The sequence below is a fragment of the Dryobates pubescens genome, chromosome 30 (genome assembly GCF_014839835.1).
Source record: "Dryobates pubescens isolate bDryPub1 chromosome 30, bDryPub1.pri, whole genome shotgun sequence".
NCBI classification, from domain to species: Eukaryota; Metazoa; Chordata; class Aves; order Piciformes; family Picidae; genus Dryobates; species Dryobates pubescens.
In genome coordinates, this window is record NC_071641.1 from 7,471,648 (window position 1) to 7,492,343 (window position 20,696).

At 45.7% G+C, this 20,696-nt stretch overlaps 1 protein-coding gene across 2 annotated transcripts in view; it reads left to right on the top strand.

The window, feature by feature from the left end:
• Positions 1 to 20,696, top strand: part of INPP5A (inositol polyphosphate-5-phosphatase A) — a 262,105-nt gene that overhangs the window by 205,256 nt on the left and 36,153 nt on the right. For both annotated transcript variants that reach the window (XM_054174722.1, XM_054174723.1), the window contains exons 10-11: positions 13,465 to 13,560; positions 13,896 to 13,970. In XM_054174722.1, the coding sequence (XP_054030697.1) occupies positions 13,465 to 13,560; positions 13,896 to 13,970 (171 nt within the window). The remainder of the gene's footprint in view (positions 1 to 13,464; positions 13,561 to 13,895; positions 13,971 to 20,696) is intronic.

Consider the following 20,696-nt stretch of genomic DNA (forward strand, 5'->3'; position numbering starts at 1 on the left):
GCAGGAGGGAGGAACCCCTGCAGTTGGGTGTGTGGCTGATCTGGAGGGTTTGAGGGAGCAGCCAGCACATCTGTGCTGGCTCAGCAGCGAGGGGGTACGAGTGTTCCTCTGGAAGGACTAAAGACTAGCAAAAGGTTCTGTCTGCACCAGTACAACTGAAGCAGCAACTTGCTATTCCATGTAGCCCATGATCTTAGCTGTTTGCATCTAGGTCTGGACTAGATGTAAAATGCAGGAAATGGTTTAATGGTACTGGCTTAGCTTCAGTGCATCAGTGGCACAGTGAGGCATTAAGATGGCTACTTTTATTTTAGCAGCCTAAGTGCTCTGAGATAAGTAAGTTGTTGGTTTGTTTTTTCCTCATAGCCAAATGATAGATACTGCCAAGTAAGGCATTCTCTTGCTGCCATACAGCTCCTGAGTTAGTAAGTGATGTGTGTGATACCAATCAGCCTGAGACTGGCATTTGAAGGGGAGAGAGGGGGTTTGTTTATAGCTTTTTTTTGCAACAATGATGTTAAATCTTGCTTCAAGTTTGAGAAACTCGGAATATGTTCTGGACTTTGGTGAACCTAGCAACATGGAGATTCAGGCAGGGACTCTAATATGCAGATGGTTTTGTACTTCTGTAATATAGCAGGGGGGAAAAAATATTACATATTTTTAAAGCACAGTAATTCTTGAATTAATACAGTAGGGGAAAAGATTAAATGTTTTAAAAGCAGAGTAACTGTTGGATTAATATAGTAGAACAATATTAAGTAGTTTAAAAGCACAGTAATTACTGAATGTATATCCTTTGTGGTAATATTTGTAGAGATGAATTTGTTTATCAATGGAAAAAGACTAAAGCAGCACCCTGGGAAGCATTTACCAGCTCTGCAGGAGCTTCAGTCAGAACACCAAGTACTTTCATAGAATAATAGAATTGTTGGGGTTGGAAACACCAACCCAACACCACCGTGGCCACTAAACCATGTCCCCAAGTGCCTTATCCACACATTTCTTGGACACCTCTAGGGATGGTGACTCCGCCACCTCCCTGGGCAGCCTGTTCCAATGCCTGACTGCTCTTGCAGGAAAGAAATTGTTCCTAATACTCAACCTAAACCGCCCCTGGTGCAACTTCAGGCCATTTCCTCTCCCCCTGTCACCTGATATTAAGAGTATCAGGTAATTCAAATTGGAACATCAGGCAGAAGCCCTCACATCTGAGAGCTGGTCGTAGCTCCTGTGACCTCACTTAGGTGTCAGGTGCCACCACTGCCAGCACATGTCCCGGGTACCACATGGATCATCCACTCAGGAGTGCCAGGCTGGGATCACACTGCACTCACTCATAGTCACTGTAAGGTTTCTGATGTCCTCAACACAGGCTGTGCAGGACACCCCCAGCCTCACTGTGCTGCGTGCTCCTTTGTAAGGGAGGCAGCAGGGTGGGTGTGAGCCAGCACCTGTGCAATCTCAGTTTTAGGGGGAGGGAAACAAATATGTGGGTTTTAATCAGCACACTTGGATATCTTGCATCACATTAAGTGTTGTGGGGAGGAATTTTAACTTCCTTTGTGAGTGCTGCTGGTAGTCTCCATTCCTGGTCTTATGGGCATCCACTCTTCTGGAAATCACAGCTTTTTATTTTGACTGTCAGTTTTCACTGGCATACCTGCCTGATTTGGGGTGGGTAAAAGAATTCACTCTGTTTAGCTTTGTCTCCAAAGGGGAAAGAGCAAAGGCTAGGGTAAAAATTAATAGCACATCTTAAAATCCATTACAATATCTCCCTTTTTTCTGAGGAAAAGTGAGTGAAAAAGGCCTCTCTAGAGGAAATAAAGAAGAAGTTATTACAGCTTTCACTTTTTTTTTTTTTTGTAGAGTATGAAAAAGCTTTCTGTATGTTAAACAGTCTTGTGGACATCTGGCATGATTGGTTTTAATCTGCTGACTAAAAAGTCAGGATTAAATCTTGCTTTACACCTCTTTGTACTGCAGTCAGTAAAGTGACAGAGCTGCTCTGAAACAATGGCACTACTTATTCCACCCAATATGCCATGTGGTAGATCACCCCCTTTTTCAGCACCACTTCTCTGCAAAGACAATGAAGCATCTGGTGGGGTTTTCCTGTGTCCAAGATATTTTTTGTCAGTAATTTCACTCAGCCGGTCTGCTCAGCTCTCCCTTGGTGCTACTTTTTGAGACGGGGTTTGCCAAACCGGTGGCAAGAGGTCAGGAGGCCAAAGTGATGAATTTTTATGTGCCTGTTCCTTGTGTTTCTGCTCAGTCATGATTCTTTGCGCGCTGTACTGCCTCTGAAAGGGAGCCACAGTGAGCAATTTGTCCTCCTGGGCTGGAGAGAATGGGGAGGCAGATGAGTTAAAGTAGCATGTATGACTCTGGACAGAGACGCACACAAATGTTTTCTGATGGCGGAACAGAACACTCCTGTCACCATTCAGCCCAGAGGGGCTTGGGAGATTTGTAGCCTGTTGGCTTTCGATCAAGTGACAAATGAATTTAACAGCACTTAAAGATACAGGGGAAAGAATAGCACTTCACCAGCCAGCCCACAGCTGTTAGCTTTGAAATGATGTTGCGTTAACACTTTTGAACTTGCATTCTTTCCTCTCTCTGCATAATGGGGAGCTCCCTGTATTTCTCAGCTCGTTCCGATCCTGCTTTGCTTTAAGAAGAAAATGTTCATCCCTGTTTCAGAAACTCTGCAGAATGTGCTTTCTGGGTGCTTGCCCAGTTGGGCCCCAACCCCTCCAGATGGATCACCGGTCCATAAGAGCAGGAGGACCGTGGAAGCTGCATTTCTGGCAGAGCTTTCTGTGCTCTCTCGCTGGTGTCAAATGAGCCAGGGATTGGCATTTGTTGATAGGTTAAATCCCTTTGGATCCCCAGCCAGTGGTGTGAAGTTGCTGTTCCTCCAAGCCCTCCTTTCTCTGATCAGCCGTGTCACTCTAGTTGATCTAGTTGTCTGCGCTGCAATTTGTTGCTGGTCAGCAACCGATCTTTGGGCCCATTCGGTGGAGGTGGTGTCCTGGGGGGAATGATGAATGTTGCTGTAGTGCACAAACCCTTCATTCTTGCACCAACAGAAACCACACCAACGAGGACACAAAGCTACCTTACGAGGGGTGGTGAAAAGGGACAGCCAGCAGAATGTGTCACCTTAATTCCAGCTCTCCACACAGACTGGTTTACTCTGCAGCTGATTCTTATTGGGTGCCATGCACACACTGATCTATCAATCCATCTTACCACTCATCAGGGGGTATACTTTGCACAGCACTTTACAAAGATAACCTTCAGCTTCCCAACATCTGCAGAATCAAGGCGCTGCCACAGCCAGCCGCTTAGAAGCTGTGTGCCAGCAGTGGTAGGAGAGGAGGACAGTTCAGCAGTCCCACCTCAGGGTTCTCTGAGCTATTTGAACATAACTAGCTCAAAAAGGACCATTTGAACTTAAAGGCTGCTGGACTCATATTCCATTTGAAAAGTGAATAAAGGAGCAAATGATGTGGAACGAGACAGGGAGTACATCGATGAGAAATGAATGAGATATAGCAGGATGAAAAGGAGTCAAGTCAGGGAGGCTGGGCAAACAGAGAAAGGGGGAAAATACAGTCAGGAAATTGTCCACATGTTGCATTAGCAAGCCATTACCTGATCAGCCAAGTTCTGGTCTCACCATAGCACTGTACAGCACATTCCAGTTAATTACATGGTGAATTTCACATTCCCGGCTTGCTCAGGTCAGAAAACCAGACTGAGCAAGCTGGAAATTGCTTTCCAGCCACATTTGTTCCCTTAAAAAGTAAAGTCAGTGTTGAGGAAGGGTGTTCTTCCCCCTGGGAAATAGTGGGTGACCATTAATATCTCTCCCACTTTGCCATATACATTCGTGGTTGTTTGATGGGAGGGAGGCTGCACGTCCATCTCACTGTGGGGGCTTAGGTTTAGTGAGAGCACTTGCTCAGGGAGCCTGCAAGTCACTTTCCAGGCCTCAAATTCCCTCTTTGTTTTAGGGACCAATTATTTCCCCTACTGTGCATGACAGGCAGAAATGAAAGCATTTCTCTGTATTTCTCTCTTTGTGATTAAAATCAGCTGGTGTCTGCCTAAAGGCAGAGATTTTTCAGTACATAGTGGTTTGGTCTCAGAGCTGCCCAGCACTTCAGGTTTTAAAACTCATCTCCAATTTTCATTGCTAAGGATAAGCTGAAGAGAAATGCAAAACCACTGCACAATGTGTTGAGCGTGGATCATATGTTACGCAGGTGATACCTGCTGTGGCACGGTCACTTTGTGGAAGCCAAAGGTTCACACTCCTCAGAGGCTGAGCCTTGATCTTGAACTGTGTCGTGCTGTTGATTTTGTACCCCATGAATTTAAAGGGCAAACTCCCAAGTCTAGTCTTCTTGGCATTGCTACTCGTTGGTGAAACAAAACACTGTCTGGGAGCGTTTTTGAGGCTTGCCGTGTGTTCTGGGTGGGAGCAGGTGGAGATGCCACCTCGTGCAGAGCGCTCTGCTGCTCTCCTGGCACCCCAGCAGGTCCCAGGAGGATAAATCTGACGGACTCTGGTTTATTTAGAACCTGCAGTGTCCAGTTCTGAAAGCCAGTCAAGAAGCACCAAAGAATTTCGCTCGATGTTGGCTTAGGTTTTTGGTACTTCACGGTACTGCTGCCACGTTCCGCTTCTCACAGCTGTAAGAAAGCACTAAACATGGAGGTAGCAGAGACAATGCCACCATCAGCACAAACAGAGGCAAACATTACCGCTGGAAACAAAGGCAATTGCGAGGCACTCAGGAGCAGATGGGGTTCACAGGCTGGTTTGCTTTGAAAATGAAAAGAAATAGAAGGTTCTTAGCCTGCAAGTCAGATAAAAGCAAGCTTAGTTGTAAGGAGAGAAGCTGCCTCTTACTCCGTTTCTCCTGAATCCAAGGGAACAGGGGATTTTGCATTTCCCTGCAGAGGCAGATTTACATCACAGATCTTGTGTGCCTTATCTAAGTCTTTGCTTCACAGAAACAGCACATACAGTCCTCTGCTTAGTCAGCTGGAGTAGATGGGTGAGTCCTGTGAAGGTTTCCAAGAGGAAATTTTTCAAGCTGGTATTGCTGCTTGGCCAAAGCAGGAAAGATAATGGAAGAGAAGTAATAATGCCTAAAGAGATCTCTGCAGATCTTGTTCCCTTCATGGAGCAAGCCAACATATCTACAGAGGATTTCCACAGGAAGAGTTGGACTGTTCCAGTTCCTGCAATTAATGGAAAGGCAAATTACTGTCTTTGAAAACTCTCCCAGGACCTTTCTTGAATTCAAGTAGTGATGCTCAATGACAAGAAAGATGGACAGGAGGAGGGAAGAGGTTTCTCTAGCAAACAGCTTCAAAGTTCCAGATCTTCTAGTGGTGCAGGATGCAGGATTTATCCAGGTCTCACTGAAATCCTGAATGTGTTTGAAACACGTTGTTGATATCAGCAAGCAAATATAAATTGAGGGCTTAAAAAGGGGGCAACGAAGCTGGTGGAGGGCCTGGAGAATAAATGTTATGAGGAGTGACTGAGGGAGCCTGGGGATGGTTAGTTTGGAAAAGAGGAGGCTGAGGGAAGAGCTCATTGCTCTCTACAATTACCTGAAAGGAGGTTGTGGAGAGGCTGGGGCTGGTCTCTTCTCACAGGTAATTGGTGATAGACCACAAGGGAATGGCCTCAGGCTACAACTGGGTAAGTTTAGACTGGACCCTAGGAAAAAATGTTTCACAGCAAGAGTGGTCAGGCATTGGAATGTGCTGCCCATGGAGGTGATGGAGTCACCACCCCTGGATGTGTTTAAAGGTGGTTTGGATGTGGTGTTTGGGGATGTGGTTTAGGCATGAACTTTGCAGAGTAGGGTTCTCGGGTGGACTTGGTGATACCGAGGGTCTTTTCCAACCTGCATGTTTCTGTGATACTCCTGAAGGGGAAGAAATTAACAGTAGTAAAAAGAAAATAATAAAAAGGCATGCAGCAGAGCCAGGAGGGTTTCCTTCAGCCACCATCAGCAATGCATGCACTGGGTAAGCAGGATGCTGGGAGCAGCTGATGGCCACAGTCAGTGATCCTGCCTCCCAGAGCTGTGACAGCACTTTCTTTATGAGAACCTAAGGCTGAGCTTTCATCACTTGCTTCCAGATCTATAATCTCAGAGAATGGCAGTGGCACAGGCCTTTGGACTGAGTTCAGATTGCTTGCTGAAGCAGAGAGTGAAGAAGGGGGCCATCATTGCCAGCACAGCTGGTGGCACAGAGGAAGGCAACAGGGACACAGGGACATGGACAGCCACTGCAGAGTGGACCTGGAGCAGAGCAGGCTCCTGTCCTGCCCCTGCTCAGCCGAGGGTGGCCCTGCTGCTTCCCACTCAGGTGCAGACAGAAATCTCAGCCCCTGCTGCAGAGATAGCTCTCTAAGAACTGGGAGCAGTGGTGACAGGGCAGGCAGGAGAGCGGCACCAACAGAGCAGGCCCCTGTGCTGCTGGGCACAGGCTGGCCCTCAGTGCAGTACCTGGAAAACTGATGGGAATGGTTCCGCGTTGCCTAGTGATGCGCTGTGATAACAAAGTCATGACTCTGTCTGAGTCTACAGAGTCATAGTCTCAGACTCTGGCCAAGAAAATGCATTTCATGAGGAACTTAGTGCAGCTAACTTGCAACTGAGCCCAAAGAATTGCAAGTTGTTTCCAGGAGGGACTGTTTGTTTTAGGAAGACAGGAGATCTTGGGAAGAATGGGAGCATGAGGATAGAGTCTTTGTCTGGAGCTTTTGTGCTCACAGATGCTACCCAGTGCTGTATTTTTAAACTAGCAAATCAGCAAAAGGGTCATGTGGTGGAGACCAGAGTCCTTCTACAGGTCTTGGACAGGCTCTGAGGCAGGCTCTGAGGCAGGCTTTCACAGGCAGTAGAACTGGTGCTACTGTAAACCACCTGGGAGGTGACATCAGGCCTACAGCGAGTGCAGGCAGCAGCATGATGGCATCGAGTTGCCTTCAGAAGATGAAGCACACACCAGTGACGCTTCTCTCCATCCCACTCAGCCCCTGGGCATGAGCTTAGTCCTCCAGGAATCCTCAAAGAGAAAGTAATTTCACCCAGTGATACTTTTCAGTGGCTTCTCATTAATATTTTTCTATATTTGGTCTTTATTCATCTAGCATTTTTGTCACTGCTGAGTTAAATTCCTGCTCCTGGAAGCTGAAGTATTGAAAGCTGTAGCAACTCCTTGGAGACATGATTGCTCTTTCCACACAGTTAAAGTTAACACAAGTTAATACACAGCCTCAGGGATATATTTTCAAGCAAAGGTGTCTGTCCTTTCAGATGCCTTTTGATTGCTTTACCCTGGGGTATTTAGCTGGGCTATTTCCCTAATTGTGGGCAGCAGCTCTGTGGCTGGATTCCTCTGCACAGCTGTCAGGAACCAGCTAAAATTAGTCTCCATTTCAATGGCAGAGAGACTTCAAAGCCACAATGTGACCTGGCCTGGAGCTAAATGTGCAACTTTCCTTGGCTCAGAAAGTTCTGTTTAACTTCCCCCCGCCCCCCACTTGCAAATGTCATTTCTCTTACATCACATGATTTGGTCACTTTGCTGTTGCTGTATTCCAAATAGCCAGAAAAATCTTATCAACCCCTCAGAGCTAAGGAGGAGCTCAAACAAGACAGCGATTGCTCTTGTTTCCAAAGCAGCCAATCTTTTACCTCACTGCTGGTTTCAAATGCAATCTGCATGCAGATAATCATAAAAAAGCATTTCATTAGCCTAACTCAATAAATGTCAAATTGATTTTGGGTTTTGAGCAGCATTTCAGAAGAAGTATTTCGCTGTCATAATTAGATGATACATGTACCTCTGTCTTTTCTATCCTGCCAGAATCCACAGAGTATGTAACTGGAATAAAATGAAATATCATAAATTTAATTGATTTGGTTACTCATGTGCTCAAGACCTTCTCTCAGCTGGCTCACGTTGGCTTTCTGCAGACTCTGCACTTCCCTCCTGGCACTTTTAGCAACAAACACTTCTGGTTTATTCCATGTGGCTTACTGGAAATTGTGATTGCAGCCACTGCTGATTTTTTTTTTTTTGCATTATAAAGGAGCAAGTAATATATTCTACTTACCTTTATTTTGTAAGAAGAATTCAAAGTAATAGTAAGTCCTGTGTAGAGTGTTCAAATCATTGGGAAGAATAATAGCCATCTTTAGAATCAGCAGAGAGAGGCAATTAGGGAAGTTTGGGGCTGTATGCGCCTGTGTAGCTCTTTTTTTTTTCCCCCCCAAAAAAATATGTTGCAGTGATTACAAGCGTGCCACAGCTCATCACGGGGGGGACTGGAGAGTCTAAAGGACGTTCAGGAAGCAGGAGTGTAAAATGCATGAAAAATCAGCTGCAGCTTTCGGCAGAGCACTGCTGGCAGGGAGCAGTAATGCAGCTCGGAGCTGCTCAGAGGGCTTGCGCCAAGGCACGGTGTGAGAAGCAGTCATGTCTGGTACAGAACATTGTGTGTGTGTGTGATGTATGTAACACAATCGTTTGGATGCCTTTCTCCCTGTTTACTGTAGGCATGCAGAACTGCAGAGTAGAGCATTGCAACTTTTTTGTTTATCTGTGGGAGCAGATGTATTCTGAAGGCCGTGTTTGTGCTGTAAATCAAACGGCTTTCAGCTTCTGAGGGCCGCAGAGTTTAGACAAAATTCCAGATTGGTCTCTTTCAGTGTAACAAATTTTCTCTCCTCGTTTGCATCACAGTGCCTTTTCTTTATTTTTTTTTCACTGCCTTCCAAGGCGATCCTCACGAAAGTGATTGTTGTGTTGTACAATTCGGTACACATCAATTACCCCAAAGGCTTATGTTAAAACACAAATCCTGGGCGGCAGCTACCTGTGAGCATAGGGTCTGGATGAGACAAGACTGAGACAGGTCTGTGTTCGCTGAGCTGCAGCCTGAACGTTCAGCTTCCCTCAGCTCCCCTGAAAACTTTGTAAGCAAATCTCAAAGAAAAGAAAAGAAAAGAAAAGAAAAGAAAAGAAAAGAAAAGAAAAGAAAAGAAAAGAAAAGAAAAGAAAAGAAAAGAAAAGAAAAGAAAAGAAAAGAAAAGAAAAGAAAAGAAAAGAGAAAAGAAGAGAAAAGAGAAGGGAGAGAAAAGGAAAGAGAGGGAAGAGAAAAGAGAGAACAGAAAAGAAGAGAGAAGAGAAAAGAGAGAAGAGAAAAGAAGAGAGAAGATAAAAGAAGAGAAGAGAGAAGATAAAAGAGAGAAAAGAAAAGAGAGAAGAGAAGAGAGAAAAAAGAGAAAAGAGAAAAGAAAAAGAAAAGAAAAGAAAAAAGATAAGAGAAAAATAAAAGAAAGGAAAGGAAAAGAAGAGAAGAGAAAAGAGAAAAGAAGAGAAGAGAGAAGAGAAAAGAAGAGAAGAGAGAAGAGAAAAGAAGAGAAGAGAGAAAAGAGAAGAGAGAAGAGAGAAAAGAAAAAAGATAAGAAAAGAAAAAGAAAAGAGAAAAGAAAAAAGATAAGAGAAAAAAGAAAAGAAAGGAAAAGAAAAGGAAAGGAAAGAAAGGAAAAGAAAAGAAAAGAAAAGAAAAGAAAAGAAAAGAAAAGAAAAGAAAAGAAAAGAAAAGAAAAGAAAAGAAAAGAAAAGAAAAGAAAAGAGAAAAAAAGAAAAGAGAAAAAAGAAAAGAGAAATAAAATTTGAATTTAAAAAATTAATTTTAAAATATTTTAAAAGAAAAGAAAAACAAAGAAAAAAGATAACTCAGGGAGAGGTTTGATGTCTGATACCCTCTTTTCTGGCTCTGTAAAAGAGTACCTTTGAGGGAATGCCCTAAAAGAAGCGGCGTGGTTTCATAGCAGTTCGATTTTCTTTGGCAGCAACAGCAACCACAAAAATCCCCTTCATAAGTAGACTTGCCTAGAAAGGCACATGTCCCCCCCCCCCCAAGTTTTCTGCTTGGGTGACTACGACTTTGTAGAAATTGAAAGGAGGAGGGAAAAAAAGAAGGAGTGCTCCAGCTTGTATAAGAAATGAACCTTTGCCCAATCACTTTTTGTCTGTGAATAAGGTAACTTTTTGTGCGTGTGAAATTTGAAAGCGATAAGGTATGTGGGTCCTTTCTCTGTATTGGTTCTCAAGAGTCGATCGCGGGGTTGTTGTTTTGGGGTGGGTTTTTTTTTTCCTTCTTCTTTTAGAGCCGGCCTGAAGTTGTGAGATAAAGCAGCTCAGAAGGAAAAAAAAAAAATGTTCTCAAGCAGATGCCTTTAAGAGACAGAAATCATGAATTTCTTGAATTGCAACCACTCTGGGGGTGGCTACAATGACTTTTTGACAGTGACAGTAACTCTGCCTTGTCTTTTCGAGCCCTTCTTTGGCCCATTCACTCTGGAAAGCTGCTTAAGCGCACTTAAGCGCATTAGCATTTGGATGCTCGGGGACCGTATTGACCCTCATTTGGAAAGTTTAAATGAGTGAAAGATGGAGCGATTTGTTAGGGCTTTAGAAACCAGCTTTAGAGAGCGGCGGGTTTTCCGCTTTGGTTTGTTCGGGTGCTTGTTCTAATCTGGTGTGCTGTTTAAAGCGACCAGACTGATTTGTGACACATCAGCCCAAGGCGCTATTTCTTTGGGCTTGACCCGATTAGCTGCTCTGTGCTCGGAATTTCAATGGCCGGTGCGGAGGGAAGGGCTCGCAGTGCATTACCTCACCGTGTCCCCCACACACACAGATGGCCGAGCGGCAGCTCCGCGCCCGGCCAGGCCAGCGGGGTCCCGCCAGGGAGAAGTCGGTGGCTCTGTGCACCGAAAGTGTCCTGAGATGCCTCTACTCCCCTTCCCAGCAGGAGCTAGGGTTAATGAGCTGCCGCTGCATATCCCCCACTCTTCCCCTAAGCCTGTCAAAGGCACCTTCAAACCCCGCAGGACAGGTGAGGCTCTCCAGCCCGGGTCACAGGATCACGGGATGTTAGGGGTTAGAAGGGACCTCCGGAGATCATTGGGTGAAGTTTGTAGAGTAGGATTATCGGTTGGCCTTGGTGATCCTGAGGGTCTTTCCCGTGATTCTGTTGAGTCCAGCCCCCTGCCAGAATCTGTGCCCGTCTGACCAGCATCCCTTTCTCCAGTGAAAACTGTGATTTCACAAGCACCTGCGGCCAAGCTGGTGCCCCGAGTGTGCCAAGAGTAGTAGGGGAAAGCCCAGAGTGAGATGTGATCCAAAGACGTGGCACTGCTTAGGGGAGGGAGGAAACAGGAAGAATTTGTCAGGAGAGAACACCATTTATTCAGGAAACTGGGGGCTCAGCACCTGTTCTGGTCACAGACTTGCAATAAAAAATCAGGTTTGTGTTTTACTGAATCACACTCGAGTCATCCTTTAAGAATTAAACCGCTTGGCTTGTTCTTTTTGTTTGTACTCTGGCAGCACGAAGGGGCCTTTACCAAGGACCATTTTTAATGTCTTTCTATCAGATGGGGGCAAAAAGTCCAGTGACAGATTGTTCCCATTCTAGCACTGGCACTTGCAGCTGAGATCTAAAATATTTAGAAGCAGGTGGATCTTTGTTTAAAGACATATTTGGCTTTTCTTCCTTCAGAAGAAATTGGGGATGGGCAACTGGGAAGCAAGCTGTAGTTTCATGGCATTGTGTCTGATGGATGCTGCACTTCTAATAATGAATCCCAATATAAGTACTTCTGCTTGTCAGATGAAGAACCATGCAGTAGGATGTGAAATTCTATTACCCTGTTACACCAGAACATATTTATTTGATGAGTGAGTATTATGCAAAATGAAAATCTATTGTCTGGCCATTATGAAAAGGGAGAGGACAGGCAGAGCAGGGAAGTCACCTCTTTGCCTCTTCTCGACTAAGTTGTTTTCTTTATCAGGCTTTTGTTAAGATCCTCTACAAAATAAGCTTTTGTTCAGAGGGACAGTCTTTGTCAGGGTCCCTGTCCAGGCTGTGCACAGATCCTGTCGGCAGCTTGCGCCTGTGCCGTAGTGAAGGATGCTGAGCTGCCTGCCAGGCGTGGGGGCGCATCGTGGCCATTTGCTCTCTGCCTTCCAGTAATGCCAGGGGTTTTTTTTTATTCTGCTCTCTGCTGCTTGGTAGTTTCCAGCAGCCCAGGCAGGTCTGGGGATGGGGCAGCATCACACACCAGCCAGCAGCTTTGCCCATGCTGGGTATCTGCAGAGTTCTGTGAAGCTCCCTACTCCACTGTGCATTTCAGAGCACTTAGAGTACTTAAAGCTTCACACTCGGTGCATTTAAAGTACATTTTAAAGTTCTATATATGCCTACCTGCTATGTTGAAAGCTCACACTTTCACCTGATAGAATGCAGCAGAGCGAGGCCTTTACACAGCCTGTCCTGTGTTATCTCCAGGTTAGCTTTGCTTGCATGGAAACTGGGACCAAGCAGGCAAATGCAAAGGAATTGAGGCCTGGAAGTTCCCTGGGAACTGACACCTGGGAGCTGATACCTCTGTGTTGAGGAAGTGCTGATTCATGAGATGGTTTATATCCCAGTCCTCAGAATTCCTAGAAATGTGTTGTCTCATCAATTGGCTGATCAGAGTAAACTGTGAAAGTTACTGTTAGGTTGTCTAAGTGTTGCTCAGACTTCTCAGTTATGAATTTGCAAGGCAGAAGGTTTTGCAAACAGGAGTTAACCCACAGGGCTGCAGTGCCAGGGTAGTTATCAGCTCCTAAGAACACAGGCCAGAAACGGGTAGGGCTGTGGAACTGTGGAAAGTGGCTTCTGAAGATGTATACAAGTACTCTGCTATGAGGATAGGCTGAGGGAGCTGTGGTTGTTCAGCCTAGAGAAGACTCTGGGGAGACCTTACAGCTGCCTTCCAGTACCTGAAGGCATCATACAGGAAGGCTGGAGAGGGTGTCTAGTGGTGGGACAAGGAGAATGGTTTTAAGCTGAGGGAGAGTAGGTTTAGACTGGATCTTAGAAGAAGGTATTCAGTACGAGGGTGGTGGAACTCTGGAATAGGCTGCCCAGAGAGGTTGTGGATGCCTCTTTCTTGGGAGTGTTCCAGGCCAGGTCTAGTTGAGAGGTGTCCCTGCCCATTGTGGGGAGGTTGGAGCAGATGGTCCCTTCCAACCTAAGCCATTCTATGAGATTGTGTGGTACAGTCTTAGACTTGTGAAGGAACCTGTGTGCATGGCAGTAAATAAAAGGAATATTTGCCTTATCTGCTTGATAGTTGCTTATTATGGCCTGTTTGTCTCCAACTGGTAATCCAGTTTCTTCCTCTAAATCCATCACGAGTGGAAGCGACTTCAGTTAGCGATGCTTTGACCTACAGCAGATCGTGTTTTCGGGCAGGCATTGAAGGTGCACGGGTTGCCAGAGTTGAGGAGGACTTGGCCTGTCGCTTCCCCTAACCTGGTTTGCCTCTCTGCCTTTGTGTTTTGCAGACACTATGTGCAAAGGCCACGATGCAGACCGTGCGGGCAGCTGACACCAATGAAGTGGTCAAGCTCATATTTCGTGAATCTGATAATGACCGAAAGGTAAACAGCCGAACGCCCTCTGCGCCCCGTGTACATAGAAACCTTGTTGAATGTTCCCTGCCTTTTCTCAAAGCACCAATATAGTTGTTTCAAACTGATAATTTAAAGGGAGGGGAGGGCTATAGGTTGTCACACCTAATGCTCAGTTAATTGGATCTTTGTAAGTGATTGCAAGTCACCCACTGGGCAAGCTGACAAGGAGCTTTAGACATGTGACACCATGAGGTTTTAAAGGGCTGCATGTCTCCAGAGGGTCACTTCCACGCCTGTGCCTTAGGGTAGCCAAGCCCAAGAGCTCTGCTGACCTTTCTCTGTTGTTGTTTTTTTTTTTCTAGGTTATGCTACAGTTAGAAAAGAAGCTCTTTGACTATTTTAATCAAGATGTGTTTAGAGATAACAATGGCACTGCGGTAAGTTCATTGCTAAATTCTGTTGAAGGAATAAACCAATTGCATTTCTCTAGCAGCCCTTTATCCTTACCAGCCTTCCTGCCTGCAGAATGAGAAGAGGTAATTCATCTAACACAAGAACTGCTCCAAACTCCCTCCTCACTTACTTTTTTTGTGTGCAGCTTCTTAACTGTAGCATTTGCTTACCTTCCATTTCTTAGAAAAAATGTAAGTTAAGTGTGCACAACAGCTGACTTTTCTTCTCTATTATCTCTTCTGCATTTTTGCAAGCATCCTCTTTCTTTACTAGCTCTTTGTTGTGCACCATTGTAACTTAGGAGAAGCCTCTAATGCAAAGCCAGCCTGAAGATACCTGGGTCTTCTGAAAAGCCCCTAATGCAAAGCTGGCCTGAAGGTATCTGGGTCTTCTGAGCATGCAAAGGGTAACAGAAACACAGGAATAAATAGAACAGAAAACTTTAAACCTGCAGCAGACTGACGCTGTTCAGGCAATGCTGTGGGGCTTCCTAAGAGAAGGAAGCAGACAGGGAACACCAGTATTCTGCTTTGTGATGAGGACTAGGATTTTTCTTTGGAGAATGGCTTTATATCTTCTTGCAAGTGCAGGGTATTAAGATTGCAACCCTGGACTTCAGGAGAGCCAACTTTGATGTGTTAGGTAACCTATTTGGAAGAACACCATGGGCTAGTGCCCCAGAAAGAGAGGAGAGGCTGAAGAGAGCTGGTTGCTATTCAAGCGCACCTCCTCCAAGCTTAAGACCAGCGAATCCCCATAAGTAGGAAATCAGGAAGGGAAGGCAAGACACCTATGTGGATGAGCAAGGGGCTTCTGCAAAAACTCCAGTGGAGTATGTGAAAAAGGGGCTGGCCACTGTATGTCTCCTTTGCTTCCTTCTTTCCTGCTAAGGCTGGCCCTCAGTCCCTAGAGGTAACAGAGAAAGGCAAATATATCTTTGGGAAACACAGAGCACTTCTTTCACTCATGATCTGCAGTTTGGGGATTAGCAGCATTAATCCTAGTTCCTGTTTCCCTGCTAAACCCATTCCTGTTCCAGATCTCTCTCTACATGTGTTAATGTATTTCTCTTATAGAATCATAGGATGGTCTGGGTTGGAAGGGACCTTCAAAGGCCATCTAGTCCAACCCCCTCTGCAGTCATCAGGAGCATCCTCAGCTAGATCAGGATGCCCAGGGCCCTGTCAAACCTGACCTTGAATATCTCCAGAGATGGGGCCCCCACCCCATCCTGTTCCAGTTTTCCACTACCCTCATGATAAAGAACTTGTTCCTAACATCCAATCTAAATCTGCTCTTCTCTAGTTAGAAGCCAGTTCTCCTTGTCCTATCACTCCAGGCTTTTGTAAACAGTCTCTCTCCATCCTTATTCTAGCCCCCTTTAGGTACTGGAAGGCTGCTATCAGGTTTCCCCAGAGCCTTCTCCTCTCCAAGCTGAACACCCCCAGCTCCCTCAGCCTGTCCTCATAGCAGAAGCGCTTCAACTCCCTGATTATTTTCATGGCCCTCCTCTGGACCTGCTCGCTCAGGTCCATGTGCTTCCTGTGCTGAAGGCTCCAGAGCTTCTCTGCCTTTGGCTGAGATCAAGTGTAGAATAGAATAGAATAAACCAGGTTGGAAGAGACCTTCAAGATCATCATGTCCAACCCATCAACCAATCCAACCCACCTAAACAACTAACCCATGGCACCAAGCACCCCATCAAGTCTCCTCCTGAACACCTCCAATGATGGTGACTCCACCACCTCCCCAGGCAGCCCATTCCAATGGGCAATCACTCTCTCTGTGTAGAACTTCTTCCTAACCTCCAGCCTAAACCTCCCCTGACGCAGCCTGAGACTGTGTCCTCTTGTTCTGGTGCTGGCTGCCTGGGAGAAGAGACCAACATCCGTCTGTCTACAACCTCCCTTCAGGTAGTTGTAGAGAGCAATAAGGTCACCCCTGAGTCTCCTCCTCTCCAGGCTAAGCAACTCCAACTCCCTCAGCCTCTCCTCATAGGGCTTGTGTTCCAAACCCCTCACCAACTTCGTTGCCCTTCTCTGGACACGCTCCAGCAAGTCAACCTCCTTCCTAACCTGAGGGTCCCAGAACTGGACACAGTACTCGAGGTGCAGCCTAACCAGTGCAGTGTACAGGGGCAGAATGAGCTCCCTGCTCCTGCTGGCCACACTGTTCTTGATGCAGGCCAGGATGCCATTGGCCCTGTTGGCCGCCTGGGCACAGTGCAGGCTCATGTTCAGCCTACCATCAACCAGCACCCCCAGGTGTGATGCTTCTCTTAGCTCAGATGTCATTCTCCTTTTCTTCCCAGCCCATTCCCCGGGGCTGAGCCACTCCTGCCGCTGCCATTTCCATCCACGCCCTCATGGCGGTGCTTGGGGCGAGTGCCGGTGGGTGGGCACGGCGTGCCAGGGCCCTGGCAGAGAGCGGTGCCACCGAAGCGCCTTCGGAACCAGCGGTCATTTCATTCCCGCATCACGAAGCGGGAAATCTCCCAGCTCCAACATGGGAAAGGGGGGGAAGGGGGGGAAGATAAACGATATAATGAGCCATTGGAGATAATCTAATCTTCATGGTCTAGTTAAACACGCAGCACCATGATCACTAAAAACAAACTACCTCTCTAACAGGATAAATGTCTCTGCGCCGAATTCAACCCCAAAAATCCATCGCATCCTTCATCAACCGCCGGTCTTGTACCAGCCTGACAGGAATTTAATTCAAGCTGGCTCCTGAAAATAATTATTGTATTTTAAGAGTAGTAATCATTGGTCGGGACATGATTGAATGTGTCCATGCCTATTGACTTTTTCTATGATTTATAGCTTTGTTTAGTCGATATTCCCATCGAAATTGTATAATTAATTATAAGTGGGTCTGTCAGGTCTGCAGGATGGAGTGCCCTGATGAGTATTTGGGAAGATTAAATTTTCCTTAGCTGTACCGATGCAAGGCTTGGGAATTTTCACAAGCGCTGGGGCTGCTGGATAAAGATGTTTTCTGTGTGTTTAGCAACTGCTTGAGCTCGAACCCCATTGATTTTTCTGAGGGTGTATGTGTTTTTTTTTTTGGTATCAGTGTGGTGTCTCTTCAGTAACACTGGAATGTGTGCAGATGTGACAAGAGCTGACAAATATTTATTATCAACAGGCTGCTTTGTCATTGCCCGGGCCCAATTATGCCTTCTTTCTACGCTGCAATCAACGCAGAGAGAATCCTAAGATCTAAAAACGAGTGGGTTTTGATAGAAAAATCTGATGTAGGTACAAATGATCTGTTCACCAGAATTTCACTCTGAAAGGCACACAGTAATCTGTCAGGCCTAATTTTTCCCAGCTTATTCCATAGCTTATCCAGGCTTATCTCTAGCTCATTCCAAAGTGAGCTTAGAAATTGCCTGTATTTGTTCCCTTGAGGTGCAGTGACCGTTCTGGGCCATTATATTTCAGAAAGGAGCACCCTGATTCTTCCAGCTGTGTAGTGATAAAGACAAAACCTCTTTGAAATAGCTGCAGCAACAATGCAAAATTGCCTTAATACTCAGTTCATGTGCTCTGGGTTGTACATTCAAGTCACAGTAGATCAGAGGGACCAGGTGTAACCATAGCAGGACCTCTGTGTCTGGATGGAAGGGGTGTTGCAGAGCAGCAGTGAGAAGGTGTGACCAGAGGAAGCACAGCATGTGGAGTTTCTCCTCACTGTCAGACAGGTTCCAGGCTAAGTTGTTGCTTTTGAATTAGAAAAGGTGTTCATTCCTCTGCCCTTGGGGGTAGGGTAGAGCCAGAGCTGCTGTCCTTCTGTTCCAGAGACTGGCTTAGGAGCAGTGGGCAAAGAACAGCCAAGGCTTCTCCAGGCTGAACTGGTTGTTTGCACCCTTCAAGAGGCAGCAGCCCACAGCTGGAAACCAGAGCCATGTCTCAGCCACCCCTCTTCTGTGTTCCTGCACCTCAGCCAACACACAGGGGCACTCAGGGAATGCCCAGGCCCTCTGCATAGGCTTCCTGAGTGGGTCTGCAGTGTTGTCCACTCCTCTCATCTTACCCTAAGCAGCCAGACCGTTCCTTGCACACAACTTGGTCATAGCTTTGGATTTGCCAGCTTTCAAGTGGTAATAATTATCATGCTGGTGCATCTTAGGCTGGATGTTAGGAAGAAGTTCTTCACAGAAAGAGAGCTTGGCCATTGGAATGTGCTGCCCAGGGAGGTGGTGGAGTCACCATCACTGGAGGTGTTTAGGAAGAGACTGAGTGGGGTACTTGGTGCATGGTTTAGTAGATTAGAGTATGTTGGGTGATAGGTTGGACTTGATGATCTTAAAGGTCTTTTCCAACCTGGTTAATTCTATTCTATTCTATTCTATTCTATTCTATTCTATTCTATTCTATTCTATTCTATTCTATTCTATTCTATTCTATTCTATTCTATCCTATCCTATCCTATCCTATCCTATCCTATCCTATCCTATCCTATCCTATCCTATCCTATCCTATTCTATTCTGTTCTTGGGGAGAGTAGCAGCACTCAGGGAGCTCTTGAAGAAATGTGCACTCGTTTGGTTTTGACATTCCTTAATTATCTATGCTAAATCAGGCCTTCAGTGTTTCTTTCAAAACAGGCTGTCTTTGGGAGTTCCCTCTTACATTCAACACAACCAAAAGCAGCCCAAGCCAGGGATAATTATTTAATGAAAAACTTGCAGTCATGTTATTGATTAGTACAAATGAACCACAAGGTAAATGCTGTCTCTTCAGTAGTCAGTCAAAGAAATACACAGTAAGGATGTGAAAACTCTTTAACGACTACAGAGGAATGATTTAATCATTAGGAATCATTTGGTAATCTTTAACCACAACAGGAATGAGAACTGCTGCATCCATTCCTATCTTGCATAGGAATCATGTCAATCCAGGTAGACAGTAACGTGAGGCTGCCCAGGGCAGTGGTGGAGTCCCTATCCTTGCAGGGCTTTCAGAGCTGTGGAGATGTGGTGCTGAGGGACATGGTTTAGTGGTGACCTGCCAGCACCGGGTTAGTGGCTGAGCTCTATGGTCTTGAAGATCTATGATCTTTTCCAAGCAAAACTATTCAGTGATTCTAACATTTTGATCACAGCTAGGTCACAGCTAGGGTTAGTTGTTTAGGTGGTGTTGGATTGGTTGATGGGTTGGACACGATCTTGAAGGTCTCTTCCAACCTGGTTTATTCTATGTATGTATGTATGTATTCTATATGTATAAATCAGTGAATTAATTAAGAGTTGAACCTGCTGGTATTGCCCATAGGATCATAATCTCTTTGGTCTGTTGATGTTGCTGGAAACTGGTGACTAGCTCTGTAGCTGTGCTTGCCCTGGCCACTGTCCTCAGCTGCCCATGGGCAGTGCCAGTCCTGCTCTCACAGGGATACAGCCCTTGGCAGTCCTGGTCTCAGTGCTCTTCTGGCCTCCAGTACTGGGATTTGGGGAGGCCAGACCTGGGGGCTAGCCATGAAGCAGCTCCTGGGTAATCAGATGGTGAGGTGGTGTTACCAGCAGTAAGGGCAATTAGGCACTGGAATGGACTTCCCAGGGAGTTGGAGCCACCACCACTGGAGGTCTTTAAGAAAATATCGGATGTGGCACTTGGTGGCATGGTTTAGTTGATGTCATGTTGTTAAGTCATAGGCTAGCCTTGATGATCTCAGAGGTCCTTTCCAGCCTCAATAATTCCATGATTCTGTAATTCCAAAGCAGATCTGAGATAGTCATGCAGAAAAGCCCAGTGATCTCCAGCCCAGATATGTATGAAACGGGAGATGTTCCATTTTGACTTAAATTGTTGTTAGAATGGGGGAAAAAAATAAGCAAAGAGTTTCAGCTCACTGTCAGCAGTCCTCCTGCTGCAGAGAGCAAACAGTCAGCTTCTGCAGAAAGCTCCTGCTTGTGGTTTCTGTGTATTAAACACTGAAATCAGCCTTTTGGGGTAGATTCCCTTTATTCCGTGTGCCTGTCTAGCTCTAGCTGATAAGGAGCGAGGAGAAAATGTGCTGGAAAAATGGATTGAGTTATAAAGGTCTCCTTCTCCCTATGCCAGTAATGATTTAAAGTCATCTCTTGTTGTGCCAATTAACTTAAGGGTGTTCTTACAAACTGTTCAGGCAAACATACTTTTGAGTTAAGGGTAATTCACTTTGGGTGGGGGGATGGTGTTTCATATTCCCAGGAAATCCTGGAATGTTATGCAAATTGAGGAGAGAGGTTTAGTCCGTGAGGGATCTGTATGAAGCTTTTTGTGAGAGTATGTGTGCTGGTGAAGGTTAAGGATCTGGCCTCACTGAAAATGTATTAATCATGGGGAAGATGTAGCACAATGCACTCTTCCCACTGGCCTTGGCTCTGACCCTTTTAAAGATAATGGGAATCCTGTCCACTAAGAACTAGATTAGGGCGATCAAGTGCATTTCATCAGGGCTTGACTTGAACCATGGTCCCAGAGGTGAAAAGGCAGAGGTTTATCCACTGAGCCAACCATCCCCTGTCCAGATCAAATCTTGAATATGATGTATAAGGGCAAATTAGGATAGAGGAAGGAAATTGATTGCTTAGGACCTAGGACTGGTCATAAGGAAATCCTGCACATCCTGAAACAGGCTTTTTATTGAAGGTGATCATCGGAGGTGCCTGATTTTCATCAAGTGCTAGTAGGAAAAAGGCTTTGTGCTCAGTGCTTTTA